The sequence below is a fragment of the Dipteris shenzhenensis genome, chromosome 10, assembly GCF_047967505.1.
Source record: "Dipteris shenzhenensis isolate YYH24624 ecotype China chromosome 10, Dip_SZ_1.0, whole genome shotgun sequence".
NCBI classification, from domain to species: domain Eukaryota; kingdom Viridiplantae; phylum Streptophyta; class Polypodiopsida; order Gleicheniales; family Dipteridaceae; genus Dipteris; species Dipteris shenzhenensis.
Window position 1 is genome coordinate 9,109,967 of NC_141605.1, and position 20,810 is coordinate 9,130,776.

A 20,810-nucleotide genomic window follows, 5' to 3' on the forward strand; every position below is an offset into this window, starting at 1 on the left:
AAATGCTTTGCTGAAAACCCTCACCCACTTATTTCAAAGGAGCTGCCATTTTTGGAGCCGATCTAGGTCTGGATAGGGCTACCCTATGGGAGATTGTTAGATATGCTACTCTCCACAGGATTTGGACAGCTCGCTATGATGCCTCTGTTAGTAGTTCGACTATTTTTTCACTTGCATGCAAGCAAGCAGTAGTAGACATAGGGGTCCAAGTTAAGTGGCTAGTGGCCAGTTGGCCTGAGGAGAGTGCTAGAGTTCGTCTTGAGGGCATTTTGTTCGAGATGTCTTTTGTATGACTCTGTTATTCTGAATAATATATAAGTATACCTCTTTCAATAAAAAACTCCACACTTTCTCACACCTCGTTCGTGACTTGCCTGTCTTGGATTATGGAATGGATTTCAGGGCGATTTTCTGCATCACCATGCGTCAACCCGCCGACCATCAGGATCCGGTTTCGTCGGTTTCCGACCGACCACCACTCACGCGGATTGGACACCGATTTTGCGAGTCGTCGGCATTGATGGTGTAGGGAGTGCACCAATTGGCATTGCTTGTTGAAGTTGGGATCAAAGTTTGCACATGATAGCTTGCCCAGCTTTACGTTGATTTCTGGGCGCTAGAAAAATTCCACGAGAAAAAGCCACGTTTTACGTTGATTTCTGGCGCTAGAAGAATTCCACGTTTTCAGGTATGAATGCGTAGAGAAAAGCCACGAGAAAAGAGCATCGCACACCAGGCGGTACTAACAGAAAATGAATCTCCTTTGTGCTGGTCGTTGTCCAGCTCCGCCAACTCCCATAAATAAATGCGCAACTTTGGTAGGATCTCACCTTCCTAATACACCAATTCATCATTGCTCACCATCGCTCATCTTGCCTGGATGGAATCCATGGTGACCCCCTACCAGAGACCCCTGTTCGTCCTTTTCGGGGCGTCTATGACTCAGTACTCTTTCGAAACAGGAGGATGGGGAGCTGGCCTCACCAATCTGTACTCTCGTAAGGTGAAACGGCTTTCATTGACCTCATTGAACTGCTGCAATTGCTCCATTTACTGATTGGGAGAGACATTTTGTCTCTTTGGTTGCATGCTGCAGGCAGATATTCTGCTTAGGGGATATACTGGTTGGAACACTCGACGAGCTTGTGCTGCCCTTCAACAATTTTTTCCCAAGGTTTGTTTAAAAACTAGCTCCTCATCGGTGTTATGCTTTTCGGACTAAAAACAAACGGGAAACGGAAAATATAAAACGAGAAATATAAATCAGGAGACGTTCACGCTTTCTAGAAAATGTCAAAAATCAAGAAAATAATTTCATCAAGGGAATGGATGGAGGGTTGAAACAGTTGATGTAGCGCAACAGTGACAGAGTTTCGTTCCCTTGTTAGCATGTTTCTTTGGCCTTGAATGAAGACAGCAAAGTCTGTGAGATTGTGCATTCTAAGGGACGAGAAAGAAAGGTCAAGCTTTTGGTTTCTCCGAAGTGGATAGACAACGTGCATTCTAAGGGACGACAAAGAAAGGCCAAAATCTCGGTTTCTCCGTTGTGGATAGACAACAATATCAATTACAAGGATAATTACTAACCCCTAATTGCCTGTTAATGACATGCAGGATATTCCTTCACAACCGGCATTGGTGATAGTGTTTTTTGGTGCCAACGATGCAGCCTTTCCAATGCCTAGTGGAAAAGGTCAACATGTTCCTCTGCAGGAATTCAAAGAAAATCTTCGGTCCATAGCTTCATACCTGAAGGTGAAATAATTTTGCAAACCATATTCTAAGCACAAAAGAACATTTTAAACCCTCTTCTTAAACAATGTTCTTGGTGCACAGGGAAGCGGAATTGTGAAAATGTGTAATAAATGTTTTTGATATCATGGGGTCTAACGGTCACTCTAATAATTGCTGACTAAGTGGTACTTGCATCATATATTTTAAGAACATAGTACATACATCCTTCAAGGGATAAAACGGTACCCAGCTTGGAGTAAGGCAAAGAAAAGCTACACTAATGCCACAAACATGGAGAGTCATAGGTTGAGCTCAAAAGCAGGGCTGAAGCTACCACACATTATTTAATATGTGAGGTCGAAACAGACCTCTAGGAGACCATTCTCTGCCTTCAGGCCACTTCATTTCCACGCATATAGCCTCCAGTTGGAGACAAGGCCAACCATATTTCCAAAGATGCAAATAATGGTGTGTTGGAATAATAGCCAATGATGATGGTCCGTCAATATCTGAGAATTGGTCCACAAGTTAGTAGAGTCTGAATGTGATAGCCCAGACGTGGCAACGTCACATGTGGATTGTGGGAGTCTGACTGTGGTAGGTATGCCCCGTGGCAGTGTGACATGTGACACCTTGAGAAGTGACAGCAATGCCACATGGCAGCCATGTGGTCACTGTGTCAAAAGTGGCAGCCTATCCAAGAGGTAGGGAGAGTTTACTTGACGAGGAGATTCCCCTAGGACAGTTGGATTGCATGCTCTAGTTTTTGGGCCCTTCTGCACCACTTGTCATAAAGAGCTCAAGCAATAATGCTGTCAACACTTGTGCCCTCACTTCAACACTTGTCCTTTCACCCACCACGTGGCCTGTCAGTGCCTTCAGGCCCTTTTATTTTGGAAAGCCCCACCCATCTCCTACAAGATTGCATTGGCTCCCCACGAAGTTCCTTTTCCGTTGAATCTCTCAAAAGTTAAAAGCACTGAAGGTAGGACTTTAATCGACTAATATGATCTTCTAAATTGGCTTTGAGACGGTCAATTGCCACAGGAGCCCTCAGTTAGGGCACGCAACAGCATTGATCTCAGAAAATTGCAATGGCAGCATATTTCCAAGATGAAGTACCTTTGACAGATTATAGGTTCGAACCAGGGTAAGAGCAGCTCAAATAAAAATTCGAGAGCTACTACTGAATTAGCCCTAGCGATCTATTTATAAAGAAACTACTTGTGGTACAAGCTATCTTTGCTTAGAACAAGATGAATTATATTCATTGGGCCTGCCTGAGGAGAGGCCAAATCCTGAAAAGGAAGTCGAATTTTTGGGGCGGTTGTATTTTGTGTTAGGGTAGTTTGTCAAGTGTAGTATATTGAAGGGAATGGTCGGACCAGTATGTGAAGTTTGTCCGAGCAGATGGTTGGGCCAGTTTTCTCGGACTGGTGTCCCCTTGAGGATGATGATGCAGCAAGGCAGCACACAGCCCAGTTTTTTCCGTGTAGGACTTGGAGGCCTACTCCAGGCACTCATTGAGAGAGACCCAGAGATGGATGGGAGTCTTGATGGGATTCACTGGCAGATGATCATAGTGGTGGGACGTTTGGGGAAGGAGTGGGACATTGACCCTCCCAGTATTTCAGAGCAAGATGCCCCCAGATGGTGCCTCTGGCTTTGGGAGGGTAGGCCCTTAAGGGAGGTCCAGTGGGATCTAGGAAAGTGGTTTTGGCCCTCTAGGGGCGGCCTTGCCGAGCAAGTGGACGAGGTGCCCTTCTTATCCTACACCACACGGATTGATAGGAGGCTTCAGATGGACTCTTCGATGTGGACATCTTCAAGGGAGAGGCATTGGGTGGGCCCAAAGAGTGCCCCGGGATGTTCATTCCAAGTTTTGGACGTGGTTATGGTCCGAGGAAGATATCCTACTTCTTTTGGTTGGCCGCCCACGGAGGCTTGCCCAGACTTTGTTCACATGTGAGGGCAGCATAGGCTGAGCAATTGTCTAGTGTTACTCCATCTTGAACTGTTACCGTCTCTGCCGCCCTGAACAGATCCCCTTTGGCGCCCTCCTGGCATGCGATTCAAGAATGCAATAGTTTGATGCTTATGTGGAGACAATTGACAGAGTTGTCATAAGGTGATATTGGGCCTAAAATCCATGAAGTCATCCATCAAAGAATAAGGCTGGACAGTAGCAGTAGCCTTTTGTGCCTTCATCCGCCGAGCTTCTGGCCGAGGGTCGAGGCTTACGCGAGGGAGAGGAGGTGCCTCTGGATTCTCAATCAATATTTCCTGTGGTGACTCTCCCATCACCCATTTCCCCTTTTCTTGGACACTACTAGGCTTCACCCCTTTTTCCTTCTCTTGCTTCATTGTGTTTGACCGCGTGTTGGTGTTTTACTCATAACTTTCCACTCGGTAGTCCGATTTAGATGAAACTTATATCAGCCCGAAGCTCTCTTTAAGGCGCATTTCTCTATGTGATTAGACCTTGAATCCGATACTACATCAAAAAGTTATGAGTCTCTATGTTTGACAGTCTGTTTTCATGATAGTTTTTACCCCCGTCCCCCGTCTAGTAAACCACCCATAACTTTCTGGCCGCTTCTTTGTTTCTTACGAAATGTATATCAACACGAAGCCCATCTCAAGGCGCAGCTCTATGTGTGTTTGAATCTTTGATATCATGTCTCTATTGAAAGTTATAGGCCTCTATGTCTAAGGACAGTTAGCATAGTGTTTTGAGCTAATTGTAAAGGTATCTATGGAGGAGGTGCAATGTTTCCTCGAAACCTACCCATCCGACCCAATCAGCCCCTTCAAACTCCTCGATATATATCATTTCATGTCATGTTGAGCCACAAGATCTTCTTTCAACAATGTATCGCTCTTCTCTTTGGCACAGACCGGCTTGCTAGATTATGGCGTGTGCCGATCCTTTCCTTCTCCCTATGCTTGAGTACAACATGACTTGGGATGTTACCATCTTCATTCTCATCTAAGTATGACGTGTTTGTGGTCTAAGCTGTCAAGGTTTCTGATTAATGCTTTAATCACTACACAAACTCCAAAACATAGGCGAATCCACTGTGAAAGACGATTCAACCATTCCAAAACTCCAGACCTCTGTACTAACAGGAGATGTATGAGATTGGACGGAAATCGACAACCAAGCATGCCGAAAAGGACATGCGACCCCAAACCTTCTATCGCACTCCCTATCGCTTGATTTGGGTCAACGATGGAAGACCGTTTGGATCTTCACGTTTCACCCTTAACCCATACCATTTCTACACATGTAGACTGATATCTCGACATCAAATTATCGAGGAAACCACATAAACACAATCCCCATGGATCCGTGAATTCAACCCTGACAGAAGAATAGTAACCGGACGACTATCACCTTTGGCAGAAGCAGCAGCTGGAAATGCCCTAAAAAGACTCTCGTTTGAATCTTTTTTAAAGGGTGAACTCTTCAACAATTGACGCTCTGTGTTTTGAGGACTCCCGGTTATCAGCAGAGGGCCTGTCGAGTACTCACTTGGAAGACAACTTGCACCAACTGCATTCGTCTTCATTGGCAAAGTGGTCGTGCAAGCCAACAAACCTGCATCAGTTTGAAATTAGAACGTTATGACGAACCCATTCCACATGCAACCAACATGAAACAAGAAAAGCAATTGTGATGCATGCCGATCACAAAATGCATTCAGTGCTGATCCCAGAACCGAGAAATGACTAGGAATGAGCGAGTTGCCTTCGTCCCTGCATGCATGAGGGTCACCTCCAGACTTCTTCTCTACCTCTGTATTATCAGTCAATTTGCTAGCATACGTATGGTTGACATACTGACGAGTGGAACAAACCTCAAATCATAAAAGACAGCTCTTTGATCATACACAGAACATAGCTTTGAAGATTGCTGAGCAGAGATTCACCTATCTCAAGTTAGGACAGATTCAACCCGGTTTCTCACTTTTAGCATCTGAGAAATAGGCCAACTGTGATGAGAGCCAAGGCAATGACTGTCCGAATAGTCACCATCCTAGCTGTGGGGGCGAAGGTCTCGTCGAAGTCAAGTCCTTCTAACTGTGCATAGCCTTACTTCTTTTAGGGGCCCAAAAGAGTGGCGCAATTAAAAAACACTGCTTTTTGGAGCCTAGGGCTTTAAAAGGGGGGGGGGGGCGGGGAAGCCCTTCTTTTAGAGGCAGTTGGCTAAATCAGTTTTAGAGGAGCCAGATCATCAGTTTGGAGCTTTTAGAGCCTGCCAGGGAAATTCATTCTTACTCAAGGGCCAGTTCCAGGTGATCCAGGGCCTGCCAGAGCAAATCGCAATTGATCCAAGAGCCTGTCGCAGGTGGCGATTTCTGCTAGGGTGTCTGTTCTAGTTTGAGATTTGCTTTTGGGCTCTTCCAGGCTGTTCCAGGTGCCTGCGATTGGTTCTAGGGCTGTTCCAGGAGTTCATGACTTGACCAGGTTGCTCCGGGTGAAATGCGACTTGCTTTTTCAGGCTTTCAGGCTCTGCAGGAGATTTCAACCTGATATTTGGAGCTTTTTGGGTGTTGTGGCTGGTTTTGGTATCTTCCCAGGCATGGGTGTTCTATTCTCAGCTGCTTCTGGGCTGTGCCAGGGTAGAATCAGCTTTTCTCTGCAGGATCTAGGGTTTTCTAGTTCTGGTGACCTAGCTCTGTGGATACTGGGTAGAAGAAGGCTTGCTTTTTGCCTGCTTTTGCCGTTCTCAGATTGGCTGCTGGCTGGTTATTGTGTTTGGGTTGCTTTCCTCGCGAAGAAAGGCTGATTTATGTTGTTGGGCAGTAGCTAGGGATGCTATAGATTGAGGCAACCCACTGGGAAGTGTTTGGTTGTTTGATTGCACCAGAGTTCAGCTGTTGAAGGCTTTGTCTTGCAGTTGTTTTCTCAGATTGGCTGCTGGCTGGTTATTGTGTTTGGGTTGCTTTCCTCGCGAAGAAAGGCTGATTTATGCTGTTGGGCAGTAGCTAGGGATGCTATAGATTGAGGCAACCCACTGGGAAGTGTTTGGTTGTTTGATTGCACTAGAGTTCAGCTGTTGAAGGCTTTGTCTTGCAATTGTGCAGCCGTGTTTGGCTGGTTGGGCACTTGGTTGTGCGATTGCAGGAGTGGTTCAGACAGTGGATGCTATTGGGGTCTCTGGTGCATGCTTTGGTCGGCTGAGGATACAAGATTGCCTAGGGATTGGATGCCGTTCACCGTTTGAAGTTGAACAGGGAATTACAGGGTGGGCTGGACGGGGAGTCTGCGGGCGTTGGTTTGCTTGTGGTGCAGCTTCCGAGAGACCTTTGTAATCAGCTGCTTGGCTTCAAATGAATGTTAAATAAATACCGCAAGGGGCGCCAACGTTTGGGGCCAATCGGTGTCCTTGTTTCTGAGTAGGAGCACTCTAGCTCCCCTGTGATTTGTTTGTGGTGCATATTTACTTGTCTATTTACTGTGTATGCTGTAATTAAGTGGATCCTACCACCCTTTATGTTGTTGAGGCTGGTTACAGTGGTCCCATTGCCGGGATCCACCTAACTTCTTCAAGAGGGGAGCCTGTGGTTGGCTTGGTGCAAGTCCAGCAGACTAGGTGAGGAAGACAGCATACCATTCAGTAAATATGTCACACAGGGAGAGATCCATGAGCCTTACTGAGGAGGAAGAGTAGATGTCTCAGTCTCTTGGTGGTGACCAGGGTGTAGGAGAGGAGACCTGGCATGTTGCAGAGCATCAGGATGATCGGACGGATGAGGAGGATGTGGAACTATTCAAGGCACAGATGCAGAGTTTCATGAGTGCTTTCACGCAGTTCACACAGGATCCTCGCTTCCAGAAGATGATGAACTTAGATGTGCAGCCGAAGAAAAGGAAGCCTGATGATGGGGATAGGGATGTTGAAGCTAACAAGTGACCACATGTCACTTTTCAGGATCAGCCCTCTCAAATCCCCTATGGTCAGCAGCAGTCCAACACGATTCCGGGACCGACTCAAGGTAATAATTTTCAGTCCATGGTTTCCGGACAGCAAGGAGCTTTGGCCAACTTGGTTCAGTCAGGTTATTTTGGTGATGGTTCAGTGTTTCAGGCTATGGTCAGCCCACAAGCCCAATTTTCGGGTATGCCTGCTAGTCAAACAGTTGGGTTTCAGCCTAGTTTACAGCCCATGGGACAGAACATGATGTATGCAAATGTTGGAGCAGCCCTAGGGATGCAAATAGGTATGCCTAATGCAGCAACATGTAACCTTGCTTTGGAAAATATGCAAAATTCGGGTGCTGGCTGAATAGTACAGCTTTTCCTAATGCTAGTAGTGTAGGGGATAGAGTGAGTGCTGCTGTCCCTTTTGCCCAGGCACCTGCTTATGAAAATTTGGCACCTCAAGGGAAGTTGAAGGCTTTAAAGAGGCAGGTGCAGCCGTGAAATTTGAGACATTCAGTGGGGTGCAGGACAAACTTAAGGCCTTGACCTTTTTGCAGCAGTTCGATGCAGCCTACACAGGAGGGAATTTCACAGAGTCATCCAAAGTACGCCGGGCTGCAAGTTTTCTAAAGGGGAACACACTTCAGTGGTGGACCACTATGCTTATGCAAAACACTACACCAAACACGTGGTTAGGTTTCAAATAGGTGTTTTCAGCCGCGTGGCTTACCACGACTTTTGAAGTAGATATCATGACTGCTTGGCATGAGCTGAATTCCAATACTTGCCGTAATTTAGAGGAGTATAACAGCAAGTTTTGGGCGGCTTTGTTGCCCGTTAGCTCCTACCAGCTTGTTACTTTCACTGAGCAGGTTGAGAAATACTGTTGCGGACTGCCTAAGGAGTTGAGAGACTACTGCATGAAGACTCAAGTCTCCAATATGTCTCAGCTTATCGAGAATGCTAGCACGGCATATGCTTTGATGCAGGCGAGGACTTTTGGGTTCAAAGGTGGACAGAAGCAGGAATCTAAGAATGGATCTTGCGGGGATAAGTCTGATAGAAAAGCTAATCGTCAAAAGGATGAACGCAATCGTTTGTCTCCAGAGGAACGATGCGCTTTATATGAAGCTGGCAAATGTTTTATTTGCAAAGAGGAGGGACATTGGTCTAGAGCCACGGAATGTTCCAAAGGGCAAGAGTTCCTAATTCCACAACGGATTGTTTACGGCTGGTTTTGTATAGTGCGGTATACAGGTACTCGTAAAAAGAATTTTGTATGGCAGAGTCTGCCACTCTTTTTGGCATTCGATTCTGGATGATGTATGTTATACGGTTTGCAGGATGGTGTTTTCCTTGCTACTTTTGGATGTTCTTATGTCATGAGGTTTCAACAAAATGAGATTGCCTTTTTGTCATGAGGTTTCAACAAAAATAAGAATGCTATTTTTGCCATGAGGTTTCGGTAAAATATGCATGTTATTCTTGTCATGAGGATTCGACAAGATGGGAATGCTCTTTTTTGTCATGTGGTTTCGACAAAAAGCGAAAGGATTCCCCTAGACCTTGGTTCCGGATGCGCAATTCTTGGAAGTGGTCTATGTTGTGCATCGTTGGCCGCGATGTACGTGGTGTACTAGTCGCTTGGTTTGCAATGCTCTACGTATTTGTTATCTGCAGCTCTACAAATTGTATACGCATTGTTGGTGATCTGTTGGCGGCATGGTTGGCTGTCCACTCAGATTTGGATTTGATATCTCAGGTACTTCGGATGTTCATGATGTACCATTAGTGTGGGTCTGAAGAGATGGCCATAGGTGGGTAAAGCATGCATGAACTATCCCTGGGAAGTAGAGTCTGATTATCTTTGTGCATGCATTAAGTGTTTACATATGCTCATGATGTACCACTGGTAGTGGGTCATTAGGGATGGCTATACGACGTGAGGTGGATCGGACATCGTCGGGAGCATATTGTTTGTGTATGCACGTATGCATGTATGTGGAATGTTTGCTTGTCTTTTGCCTAACAAACATTGTAGTGTTTCCACTTGGTTTTCTTTTGCAAGCAATCGAGGACGTTTGCCTTCCTTCAAGAGGGGGGTTTGTCACGAGGACGTGAAATTATGGGACTTTTGATTTGCGACTCCTGTAATTTGCGCGTGACTACTTTGAGTCTCTAGGGCGCGAGGGTCCAGCCATGGGGTGGGACGGAATTACAATTTCTAGTGGGCCCTTGGAAATAGTGAATGTGCGCCCAGTTACTAGGCAATTAATTCCTAGGGCCAAAGTGTGCAACAGGGGGCCAAAAGAGTGGTGCAATTAAAAAACTGCTTTTAGGGGCCCAAAAGAGTGGTGCAATTAAAAAACATTGCTTTTTGGAGCCTAGGGCTTTAAAAGGGGGGGGGGGAAGCCCTTCTTTTAGAGGCAGTTGGCCAAATCAGTTTCAGAGGAGCCAGATCATTAGTTTGGAGCTTCCAGAGCCTGCCATAGAAATTCGTTTTTACCCAGGGGTTAGTTTCAGGTGATCTAGAGCCTGCCAGGGAAATTCATTTTTACCCAGGGGCTAGTTTCAGGTGATCCAGAGCCTGCTAGGGAAATTCGTTTTTACCTAGGAGCCAGTTTCAGGTGATCCAGGGCCTGCCAAGGAAATTCGTTTTTACCCAGGGGCCAGCAGTTCCAGGTGATCCAGGGCCTGTTAGAGCAAATTGCAATTGATCCAAGAGCATGTTGCAGGTGGCGATTTCTGCCAGGTTGTTTGTTCCAGTTTGCGATTTGCTTTTGGGCTCTTTCAGGCTATTCTAGGTGCCTGGGATTGTTCTAGGGCTGTTCCATGATTTCATGACTTAACCAGGCTGCTCCGGGTGAAATGCGACTTGCTTTTAGGCTTTGCAGGAGATTTTGACCTGATTTCTGGAGCTTTTTGGGTGTTGTGGCTGGTTTTGGTATCTTCCTAGGCATGGGGTTCTATTCTCTGCTGCTTTTGGGCTGTGACAGGGCAGAATCATCTTCTCTGTGCAGGATCTAGGGTTTTCTAGTATTGGGGTCTCTGTTGCATGCTTTGGTCGGCTGAGGATACAGGATTGCCTAGGGATTGGATGCCGTTCACCGTTTGAAGTTGAGCAGGGAATTACAAGGTGGGCTGGGCGGGGAGTCTGCGGGCGTTGGTTTGCCTGTGGTGCAGCTTCTGAGAGACCTTTGTAATCAGCCGCTTGGCTTCAAATGAACGTTAAATAAATACCACAAGGGGCGCCAACGTTTGGGGCCGATGGGTGTCCTTGTTTCTGAGTAGGAGCGCTCTAGCTCCCCTGTAATTTGTTTGTGGTGCATATTTACTTGTCTATTTACTGTGTATGCTGTAATTAAGTGGATCCTACCACCCTTTACGTTGTTGAGGCTGGTTACACTAAATCCCATGTGTCATTTTTTAAAATGGCATCCATCTCTGCCTTCATGGCTTCCTGCCATTCTGGTATATCCTTTGCTTCCTGGAAGGAACGGGGCTCCGCAAGTTGAGCTACCAAAGCGAAGTTCACGGAGGGAGTCTTCATGTTTCTTTGAGACCGCCGCGCTCTGGGACCGCTCTCGAGAATGTCCATGACCCGTGAGTCTGCTAATGTCTTCAAATATCATTGAGGTAGCTTCTTCTCAGATGGAGGTGCTTTTGATGGAGTTGACTTGGGAGTTGGCTCTGGAATGGCATGCTCCTCCTCATCCTCCTCCTCGGGGTCTACAGTCGGCTCCATCTCTCGGATGGTGACTTTGGATGGGGTAACGCTGGAAGTTCTGGAACCTCTTCTGCAGGCTGTGGCTTGGTCTCTTCAAAGATCACATCCGTGCTGATAAGGATCTTCTTCTTGTCCGGGTCGAATAGGCGGTAGGCCTTGGACTCTTCGTTGTATCCCACAAAGATACAGCTCCGGCTATGGGGATCCAGCTTTGTTCGCTCATCTTTGTGTACATGCACAAATGCTTTAAATCCGAAAACACTTAGATGAGATATGATGGGCTTCTTACCATAGTAAGCTTCGTATGGAGTCTTGTCCTCAACAGCCTTGGTCTTGGTTTCCTGTTGAGGATGTGAACGGCAGTGTTCACGGCTTCACCCCAGTAGGCTTTCGAGAGATTCCTTCCTCGCAACATGGTCAACCTTGTCTCCGTGACGGTCCTGTGCTTCCTCTCAGTAACTCCATTCTGTTGAGATGTGCGAGCTATAGTGAGCTGTTGCTTAATCTCGTGCTTCTTGCAGAATCCATTGAACTCGGTAGAAGTGAACTGTCCCCCTCTGTCGGTGCGGAAGGCTTTGATTACCTCCCCGCTCTCCTTCTCTTCCTGGGCCTTCCAGTCTTTGAATTTCTCGAAAGCCTGCGATTTCTTGGCCAGACAAAATACCCATGTCATGCGATTGAAATCATCCACTAGTAAGAGAGAATACCGCGAACCTGCGAATGAATTCGTAGACATGGGGTCGCGGATGTCGGCGTGAACCAACTCGAGCGGCTTCTTGGCCCTTGATGAGGCCTCCTGTGGGAACTTGTCCGTGTGTTGCTTGCCTTCCATGCAAGCTCTGCAGACACGATCATTGCCTGCAATCGGTGGAAGTCCATCCACCATCTTTGTCTTCTGCATCTCGGAGAGAGTGCCATAGTTGACGTGGCCGAACCTTTCATGCCATAATCTGGGTCCCCGTGCACCAACAGAGCGTTGAGTCGATATAGCCCATGCGCCTCGACACCTTGAGCCACCACCTGTCCGTTTGCCTTGGATGTGATAGTGACCTTGCCGTTGTTGAATAAGACCGATATATTGTGCTTGTCCATCTGACTGATAGACAATAGGTTCTTGCACAAATTGGTACATACAGTACACCGGAAATCAACTCCTCGTTTCCTACAGTCATAATGAATGAAATACTACCGACACCCTTCACAGGGCATGACCGGTTATTACCAAGAGTGACCTTGAAATTGGGATGCGTACCTTCCATGGTTTTGAACCACTCCTTATTGGACATGTGCTTTGAAGCTCCACTGTCCACATACCAACCTTCCTCTCCTTCACTGACTGCATAAGCGGAGCAGTACTCAGTGATGATGAAGAGAGCGCTGGTCGTGACGTTTGCCAATTTGGTCTTTGGCTCCTCCTTGGACTTGGACTCCTTCTTTTTGAGGTCCGCCTTCTTCTTGCGGCACTCTTTAGCAGAATGACCAAGCTTCTCACAGTAGAAGCACTTCATCTGTCTCTTTTTCTCTGCATCCTCAGTCTTGCTTTTGTTCTTGGAGTCTTTGAACTTACCCTTGCCGGGCTTGTCCCTCGCCACGAGAGCCTTCTCGTCCGATTGCGTAAACAATTTTTCCTGAGCCTCTTTGTGCAATAGTAAAGGCCCAAGCTCCTCGAAGGTGAGAGGCTTGGTCCTCTGTCTTGCAGTGACCATAGTCACGAAACTCTTAAAGCTTCGAGGTAGCTTGTGTAAGATCAACAGTGCCAGTTGACTTGGATCTACCTTCTAACCAACTGCCGCGAGCTGGTCCCTTACCATCTTGACTTTTGTCAGATGGTCATGAACATTGTTTGCCTCATTCATGTCCAGATTGTGTAGTTGGTGTTGGAGCATCAGAATTTGAGATGTATTGTCCGTTTTATACAAATCTTTCAGGATAGCCCATGCCTCTACGGACGTCTTGACTATCTGGATGTGCAGAAGAACAGAGTCCGCCGTGGTCCCAATGATTAATGCTAGGGAGTGGGCATCTCTCTCTTCCTAATTCTCAAGGTCTTCACCATCCACTAGAATGAGAATCTTCCCCTTGTTGTCCAACAAGTCTTCCGGTTTTGCCTCCACCCCCGTTGTTAGCTTCCACACTTCCGGGCCACAAGATGGCTCCGGATTTTCATTGTCCAAATCGGGTACTTGTCTAGCTTCCTTGACTCTCCAAAGTTCAGGATTGTGATTGAGAGGAATCTGGAGGAGGAGGAAGGAAGAGAAGGGGCTGAAGAGGCAACAGTAGAATCTTTGTCCTCCATCCTTGCTGTAATAAAGAACAGTAAACTGAATTTACAGCGGAGAACTGGACCACACAGCAAACCTGAGTGTCGATTGAAGTCGCCTTCTTGCAGAGGTACTCCGATCTAGAGCTGTGAACCTAGCTCTGATACCATGTTGAAAATAGAGGATAGAATCACTCGCATCTCACTCCCTGACTAGCTCATACAACACTCAGAAAAACTGAAAGAGAGATAGGACAGAAACTCAGATATATTCCTCCACAAAAGTGGGCCACTAAAAGCTCACGGATGAGCGTGTACAAACAGCCCGAGAGGCTGTCAATGACTGAGACTCTTCCTCTCCCTCTGTGCACTTGCTTGTGTGCAAGGCTGTCTGTGCAGGTGATAAGGAATGAGGAGGGAATGAGGGCTTTTTATAGGAGGGGCTAGGCCCCCTCAAACTGGCCGACCAGGGAGTCCGCTCCCTGCCCAATGCACCGACCTGTCAGCCCACCAACTGACCAGGCTGGTTGGCCTTTGCATCTGGCCGGCTTGGACCAGACCTTCTAACATGAGTCAGGTGGACAAAAGGCATGTAGGAACCACATATAAAAATATGGTAGCAAAGAGGGAAAGATAATAAAGTTGTTGATGCGTTGTCACACATTCTGCATAATATGAGTTTCATAGAGCGCTCTAATGATTGAGATTAGAGAAACACAGAATGTGGATGAGTATGTTCAGAGCCTTTGGCCTATGTGTGTGTGTGTGTGTCTCTCTCTCTCTCTCTCTCTCTCTATATATATATATATATATATATATATTATCATCAGGTGTAGTGATTCAATGGCCAATGTGCAATCTGCCGGACTGCTTGTTCGGCCCTAAGTGGAGCGCCACTGCTGCAAGGCACAAACGTCTTTTGTGAGGGGGGAGAGCCAATTGGAAAGTAGCCGTGTCTCCATGCTTGATCCAGAGCTCCTTCCGCTCCCGCCCCAACCACTCCATCGTCCTAAATATCTGATCCCTCATCATCAAAGCGAAGAGAAGGGAGGTTTAAACTTTACAGAGATGGACAAGCACTGATTTGGGATTTGTAATCTAAGAGCCAAGACTCTCAGTCTTAGACTGATGTAATAAAGGTCATCTATGATGGCACTATAATGGAGCTATGCCTGGTAATAACTTGGGAGGAGTTGCTGCATTGGGCACTCCCCCAAGTCTCTGGTTATCCAGATGCAGTGGTCACTTTCTTTGTTTCTTGTACTTTGTCTCATAGGCCTGTGAGGCCTTCTCTCAGTCTTAGACTGATGTAATAAAGGCCATCTATGATAGCATTATAATGTAGCCATGCCTGTAATAACTCGGGAGGACTTGCTGCATTGGGCATTCCCCCAACTCTCTGGTTATCCAGATGCAGTGGTCACTTTTTTTGTTGCTTGTACTTTGTCTCATAGGCCTGTGAGGCTTTCTGCAGATGTTAATACATCTTTCTTTCTTTTTTTTCTGTGACGTTGAGCCAATCATTGAAATGAATATCTCCCTTTTTATGTTTCTTTGAGAATACACACACATGAACACATAGCCATACAGCATATGATTGTATCAGTGATAACTAGAGACTCTTTAATCTCTGAGATGTGATGTCATATGCATTTTGCTGAATGCTGTGAGAACCATCTTTCTCCTTAAGTCCTGCAGGTAAGGTATAGGATATACTTCATTTTAGCATGCCTAGATGTGATATATGTTTGGGTTCATTGCTGAAGTTGATAATATTGGGCATTAAGCTTGTTAACGGAGCTGACTTAGGACTGTGAAAGAAGTGTTTGCACTTCTAAGTACAACATCTTCCTCCTTTCTCAGCTATCATAAAAAAACAGCAAAAGCCACATATAAATAGACCTATCTATATTCTCTGATCAGCTGGCTGGTCTGCTCTCACAAGAGAGCTAACTTTAATGGGATAACCTGCTGTAAATTGTCACAAAAATTGACATAGTTGCTCTTGATACCGTCATTGGAGCTGTTGCCACTTTGACAATGTAGAACCCTGATACTTTTTGTTGAGAGAAGCATGTGGTTCACAACCTTAGATTGAAGGTCAAATCTCTGAGCTAACTTGAACATCTTGTTGTAACCTTTGAGATTGCAAATATACCATATGGTTGTGGGATGGCTGAAGTCTGAAGTGGTTGTACTCCTGCATCCTTGTTCTTGCTGTGTATGAGGGAGAGCACGGGATCCTGGTTTTGGGTTTCTTTGGTTTCTCATTATAGACAGTGCTGCAGGCTTCGTGCTTTATATAGGTCCCATCTCTTTCTTCTCGGCCAGTCGGTCTCTATCTTTGTGACCTTGTTTTAAATCTTTGGCCATATGAGCAATACATCGGTGGAACGCTTTGGGAGGGTTGGTGGTGGTGGGATATTGCGTGTCCTGGTGAGAAGACTCCACCTGTCCTTTGTTGGATGGAAAAATAGCGGAGCCATCCATTCTGTTGGTGGATATTCTTGAATACAGTCATACCATACACCTGTGATCTGACATGTAAATGGGTCACTAATGAGAACCGAGGGAGGAAGCTTGGAGAAGCTACGGTTGTGTAGATTACACAATGGTTGTCTTGCTTCCATTCCAGCACTCTTTTGCTGCTCCTCTCCATCACTAGAAAATTTGAAGCTCTGCTGCCAATGCAACATGCATGCAAGCAATCTGTTAAGCGTCACGCATGCATGGGTCAACTAACTGAGTGTGGAAGCATGACTCGAGAAGGGACAAGGGCTCATGTGCCAGTGAGTGCTTGAGAGATGCAGAGTCACTAATTGCAGTATTTCCTTATTATTTAAGCCCAAAGGTTGAGAAATACAATCCTGAATTGTGGAGGCAGATTGCGTCTGTGCATGTCATAAGGCGCACACTGTGTGACATGTATGTGTGGTGTCATCTTGTTCTGGTCTCATAGAAATAGTTGTCTATTTCTACTTCTATTGTGCGCTTCCAGTTTGTTATTCCGTTCATTCGTTCCATTCTTGCCATTGTTTTTGATCTGTTATACTGGATCTAATCAAGGATGGCAAAAGTTTATGCTTTTGGGTTGGATCTTTATTGCTGGCCATGCTTAAGTCTGCTTTTTATTTTGAAATGACTGAAAATTCCACAGTTTCAGATGTGCAAACAAGTAGAAAGTGAAAAACGGGTATAGCGGACCATACTATGGATGTTGAGTTGAAGCTTCTGTGTTAACTCTGACATTGGTCATGCTAGAAGAACCCTTTCGAGAAAAATTTAACCTTTTTAAGAATAATAATACCTCATACAAATTCTTGTTTTGCATTCACAGGGGCTTTCTAAAATGACACGGGTCATTTTGATAACTGCTCCACCTATATATGAAGTGGGCCGCCGAGAATATGCAAGGTACTCTTTCAGTCCGTGTTAAGTTTTTCCCTTCATCATGAGGTGGTTTCATCCTGGTTGGTACAAACCCATGTTTCGTGATCATCGTAACGCTGATATAATGTAGGAAGGATCACATTTATAATAGATTCACGTTAACAGTAAGGATTTGACCACAAGATAGATATGTGATTTTTCCTTTGGGGTTGCCAAAAATGAAAGGATTGCTTGGGTTTTTCTAGACATTTTTAACATTTTTCTTCAGTTTTTTTGTGCAATTGTGTCAGAGACACTGAGAGCATGTCAAGAATGCCTTAAATATGTCGCATGTGCTTAGATCATCTACCTGATAGGGCAACACACCACTTAAGATAATATCGACAGTAAATTAGCTTAACAGTTTGTGGTCTCAGCTCCAGCACTAGTGGGCAGCAGCACGCTGTCCATGTAGTGTGGTTTGTAAGTGCACCTTTTGTGATACATTTTGGGTCCTCTCTTTGGACATTCTTATCCAATTATTGGTTGCCATATCTATTTGTCTATTCCAAGTCTGAGTGTGACCAACATTTCTTTTTGAAATGCGATCTTGTAGACGATTCATTTTCTACTGCATGTTCTCATATGGTACTAGAAGCTAGGACTCGAGCTAGAAGTACATGTTCAGAAACTTTTCAATATCTCGGATTCTCATTTGGGAGAGGCTAAAATGAAATCGTATAGTCTTCACAAGCAGTTGTAGCTTGAATAAAGAGAATGTGGACTACTTTTTTCTTAGCCTTCTCCTTTATGTAGGCCATTCTATGGGCTATACATAGGTGCCACTTATTCCTTGGTATGTGCCTTGTAGGCCTAGTTATAGTCAGTTAGGACTATTGGTACAGTTAGTTCATGTACCATCTAGGTCAGTTAGGACACTTAGTCCAGTTAGGGCAGTTAGTCCTAGGGTTTTGTTATGTTGGCTCTCCCTTGAGCCTCCTCACTTGTACTTGCAGCATTTTCAATACAGCATCTCGTTTTTGAGCTTCCATCTATCTTTTTTGAGCTTCCATTGTCTCCCATAGCCAGCATTGGTATCAGAGCAGGTCAGGGTTTCACCCTCTAGCCATTGGCAGCCTCCCTGCGCTCTAGTTCTCGCATTTGGAGCTGTTTGGCAGCCTGTTTGAAGCTATTCGGGAGTCCTCTGTCACACGTGTGAGTTTCTGAGCTCTTTGAGCCCTTTTGTCGCCTAAATCTTCATCCCGGAGCTGCTGCTGCATAGGATCCCTTGTTCGCGGTGCATTTGACCTCAGCTGTAACCGGCCTTTTATCACAAAGGGCAGTGAAACTGTCTCTACTATCTCACAAAACTGAAAATACAGCCAACTTGAAACATTGCCATTGTCCACAAACAGAACTCAGAGCATAAAACTTCAATGCATAGCATTATTGAACCATTTAAGACAAGGGAGGCTAGAATGCCCCTACTCAGAAGCATGAAGAGTGACACCGGTTGGCCCCAACACTTGGCGCCCCTTGCGGTATTTATTTAATTACTGGTTAGCTCAAAATACAAAGGGACTCCCTTCAAGAGCTTACCCGCAGGTGCAACCCAGTACAATGCCAACCGGTGGCTGTGCTAGTGACCAACTCCCAGTGCTATTCCTTTGGCTCCTTTGAGTAGTCATGCATAACACAAGTAGAACAACCTGACAGCATGCCAAGCAATGCATTCACACATATCCAAGCCATTACTGAGCCCAAGGCTAGCCACTGCACCCCCAAGAAGAGAGTATCACAACCAGTGCCCGAATCCTCTCCCGGGCCAACGGCAGGGCATCCAACCTTGCAGAAACTTAGTAAGAATGGTAGTAGGATAGAGTAGGATTGCTGAATCTGCAAACTATGGTCCAAATGCCATCATGACCAGAAGGAGTGCGAGGGAGATAAAAAACAAAGTCCATAGTGATACTTTGCCATGGTCTATCTGGTATAGGCAAAGGCTGAAGTAAACCGGGCTGTTTCTGCCTGTCATACTTCACCTTTTGACAAGTGATGCATGTCTTGACATAAGCCTCAACTTGCTTCCGTAGAGAAGGCCAATAAAAGTAGTGTTTTACTGCTTTGATTGTAGCTTCAATACCCCTATGCCCTGCATACGGTGGGGCATGGCTTTCAGTGAGCACCTTATGCCTCAATGGCTGCGTTACACACAGCTTTCCATGCATCATCATAAATCCCTCCTTAAGTGTATAATGATCATGCCGATTTTCCTCCATAAGCTGATCATAAATACGTGCAAAAGCATCATCTGTAGCATACTGCTCCTTCATGGCATCAAGCTCATTATGATAAGCAATGGTAACTGTAGATACCTATGGTTTCTTGGACATAGCTTCTGTACGTAGCCTTCTGGAAAGTGCATCAGCCACTACAATTTTCTTTCCAGCCACATGCACAATCTGAAAATGAAAAATGGAAAGGAAGTTTGCCCATCTCATGTTCTTCTCTAACAACTTTCTTTGAGTGAGAAAGTATCGCAGCGATTGATGATCAGTTTGCACATAAAAATCAGCACCTAAAAGATAGTGTTTCCACACAGTAAGAGCATGAATTACAGCTACCAACTCTTGCTCATATTTATTCATGTTGTGTTTAGCATCTCAGAGCAGCCTACTCTCATATGCAACCACTCTACCTTCCTGCATAAGCACTCCACCAACACTATTGCCGCTTGCATCACATTGAAGAACAAAAGGTTTTCACAAGTTTGGCAAAATGATGACAGGATCAGAGCATAGCTTTTCTTTCAGCTCATTGAATGCTGCAATTTCTTTCTTCCCCCAACGGAAAGGCACTGCCTTCTTCTGCAAGCATGTAAGGGTGAAGCTATCTCAGCAAAATAGCGAATGAAGCGCCTGTAGTATGAACACAAGCCAAGAAAACTATGGACTTCATGTAGGTTCTTCAATGGAGGCCAATTCTTGATTGCCTCAATCTTGGCAGGGTCCATCCTCACTCCATCTCGTGAGATAATGTGTCCCAGGAAATGTATCTCTGGCATGAAGGATTATACTGACATGTAACCAAGAAATCCCAATGCTGGTCTTGTGCAAAATTAGCGGACTGCACTAGAAGAGCCAGATACTGCAAGAGCAGACTCTTTCTTCTTCTTTTCAGATGCTATGCGCTTTCCTGCATTCAGAAATATCATGCCTAGGTTTCCTGCAATAATTACATCTCTTCTTCTTGTTGTTATTCCCTGAAGAAGAGGTACCATGTGAATGATCAACATGGAAATGAGAGGGTTTTCCAGCTGAAACCTTGCCTTTACCTTTGTGTTTGTGATGGGCAGCAAATGCTTGATCACTAGCCATAGAAGCATTGCGATTCGCACGACTTTGCTCCTCCTGAAGAAGAAGAGCAACCAGCTAGTCAAATGAGAAATGATTGGCATCACCCCCTGCAACCAACCTCAATGTAGTAGCAAAGCCTTGATATGAATCAGACAGCCCATCAAGGGTATTAGAAACAAGCTAAGAATCAGGCATAATCTCATCAATGTTGGCCAACTGCTCTTTCAAATCCTTCACATTAGTGAGATAGGCATCCATGTTACCACCCTCATCAAGCTTCAAATCTTTCAATTGCTTGCGGAGATAGACAACCCTCGCCTCATTCCACACCTGATACAAAGATGCAAGCTGATCCCATGCTTGCTTAGCTGTCTTGCAAGACCAGATATGAGAGATAATAACCCGTTTCACTGAAAGAGCAATCAAGGCATGTGCT

At 45.5% G+C, this 20,810-nt stretch overlaps 1 protein-coding gene across 2 annotated transcripts in view; it reads left to right on the plus strand.

Annotated features, from left to right (window-relative positions):
• Window positions 1-501: 501 nt before the first annotated feature.
• The window catches only part of LOC147897371 (GDSL esterase/lipase WDL1-like), a 59,707-nt gene continuing 39,398 nt past the window's right edge, over window positions 502-20,810 (plus strand). For both annotated transcript variants that reach the window (XM_087380575.1, XM_087380576.1), the window contains exons 1-6: window positions 502-612; window positions 662-688; window positions 784-1,003; window positions 1,097-1,174; window positions 1,615-1,755; window positions 16,987-17,063. In XM_087380575.1, the coding sequence (XP_087236701.1) occupies window positions 881-1,003; window positions 1,097-1,174; window positions 1,615-1,755; window positions 16,987-17,063 (419 nt within the window). In that variant the 5' untranslated portion in view covers window positions 502-612; window positions 662-688; window positions 784-880. The remainder of the gene's footprint in view (window positions 613-661; window positions 689-783; window positions 1,004-1,096; window positions 1,175-1,614; window positions 1,756-16,986; window positions 17,064-20,810) is intronic.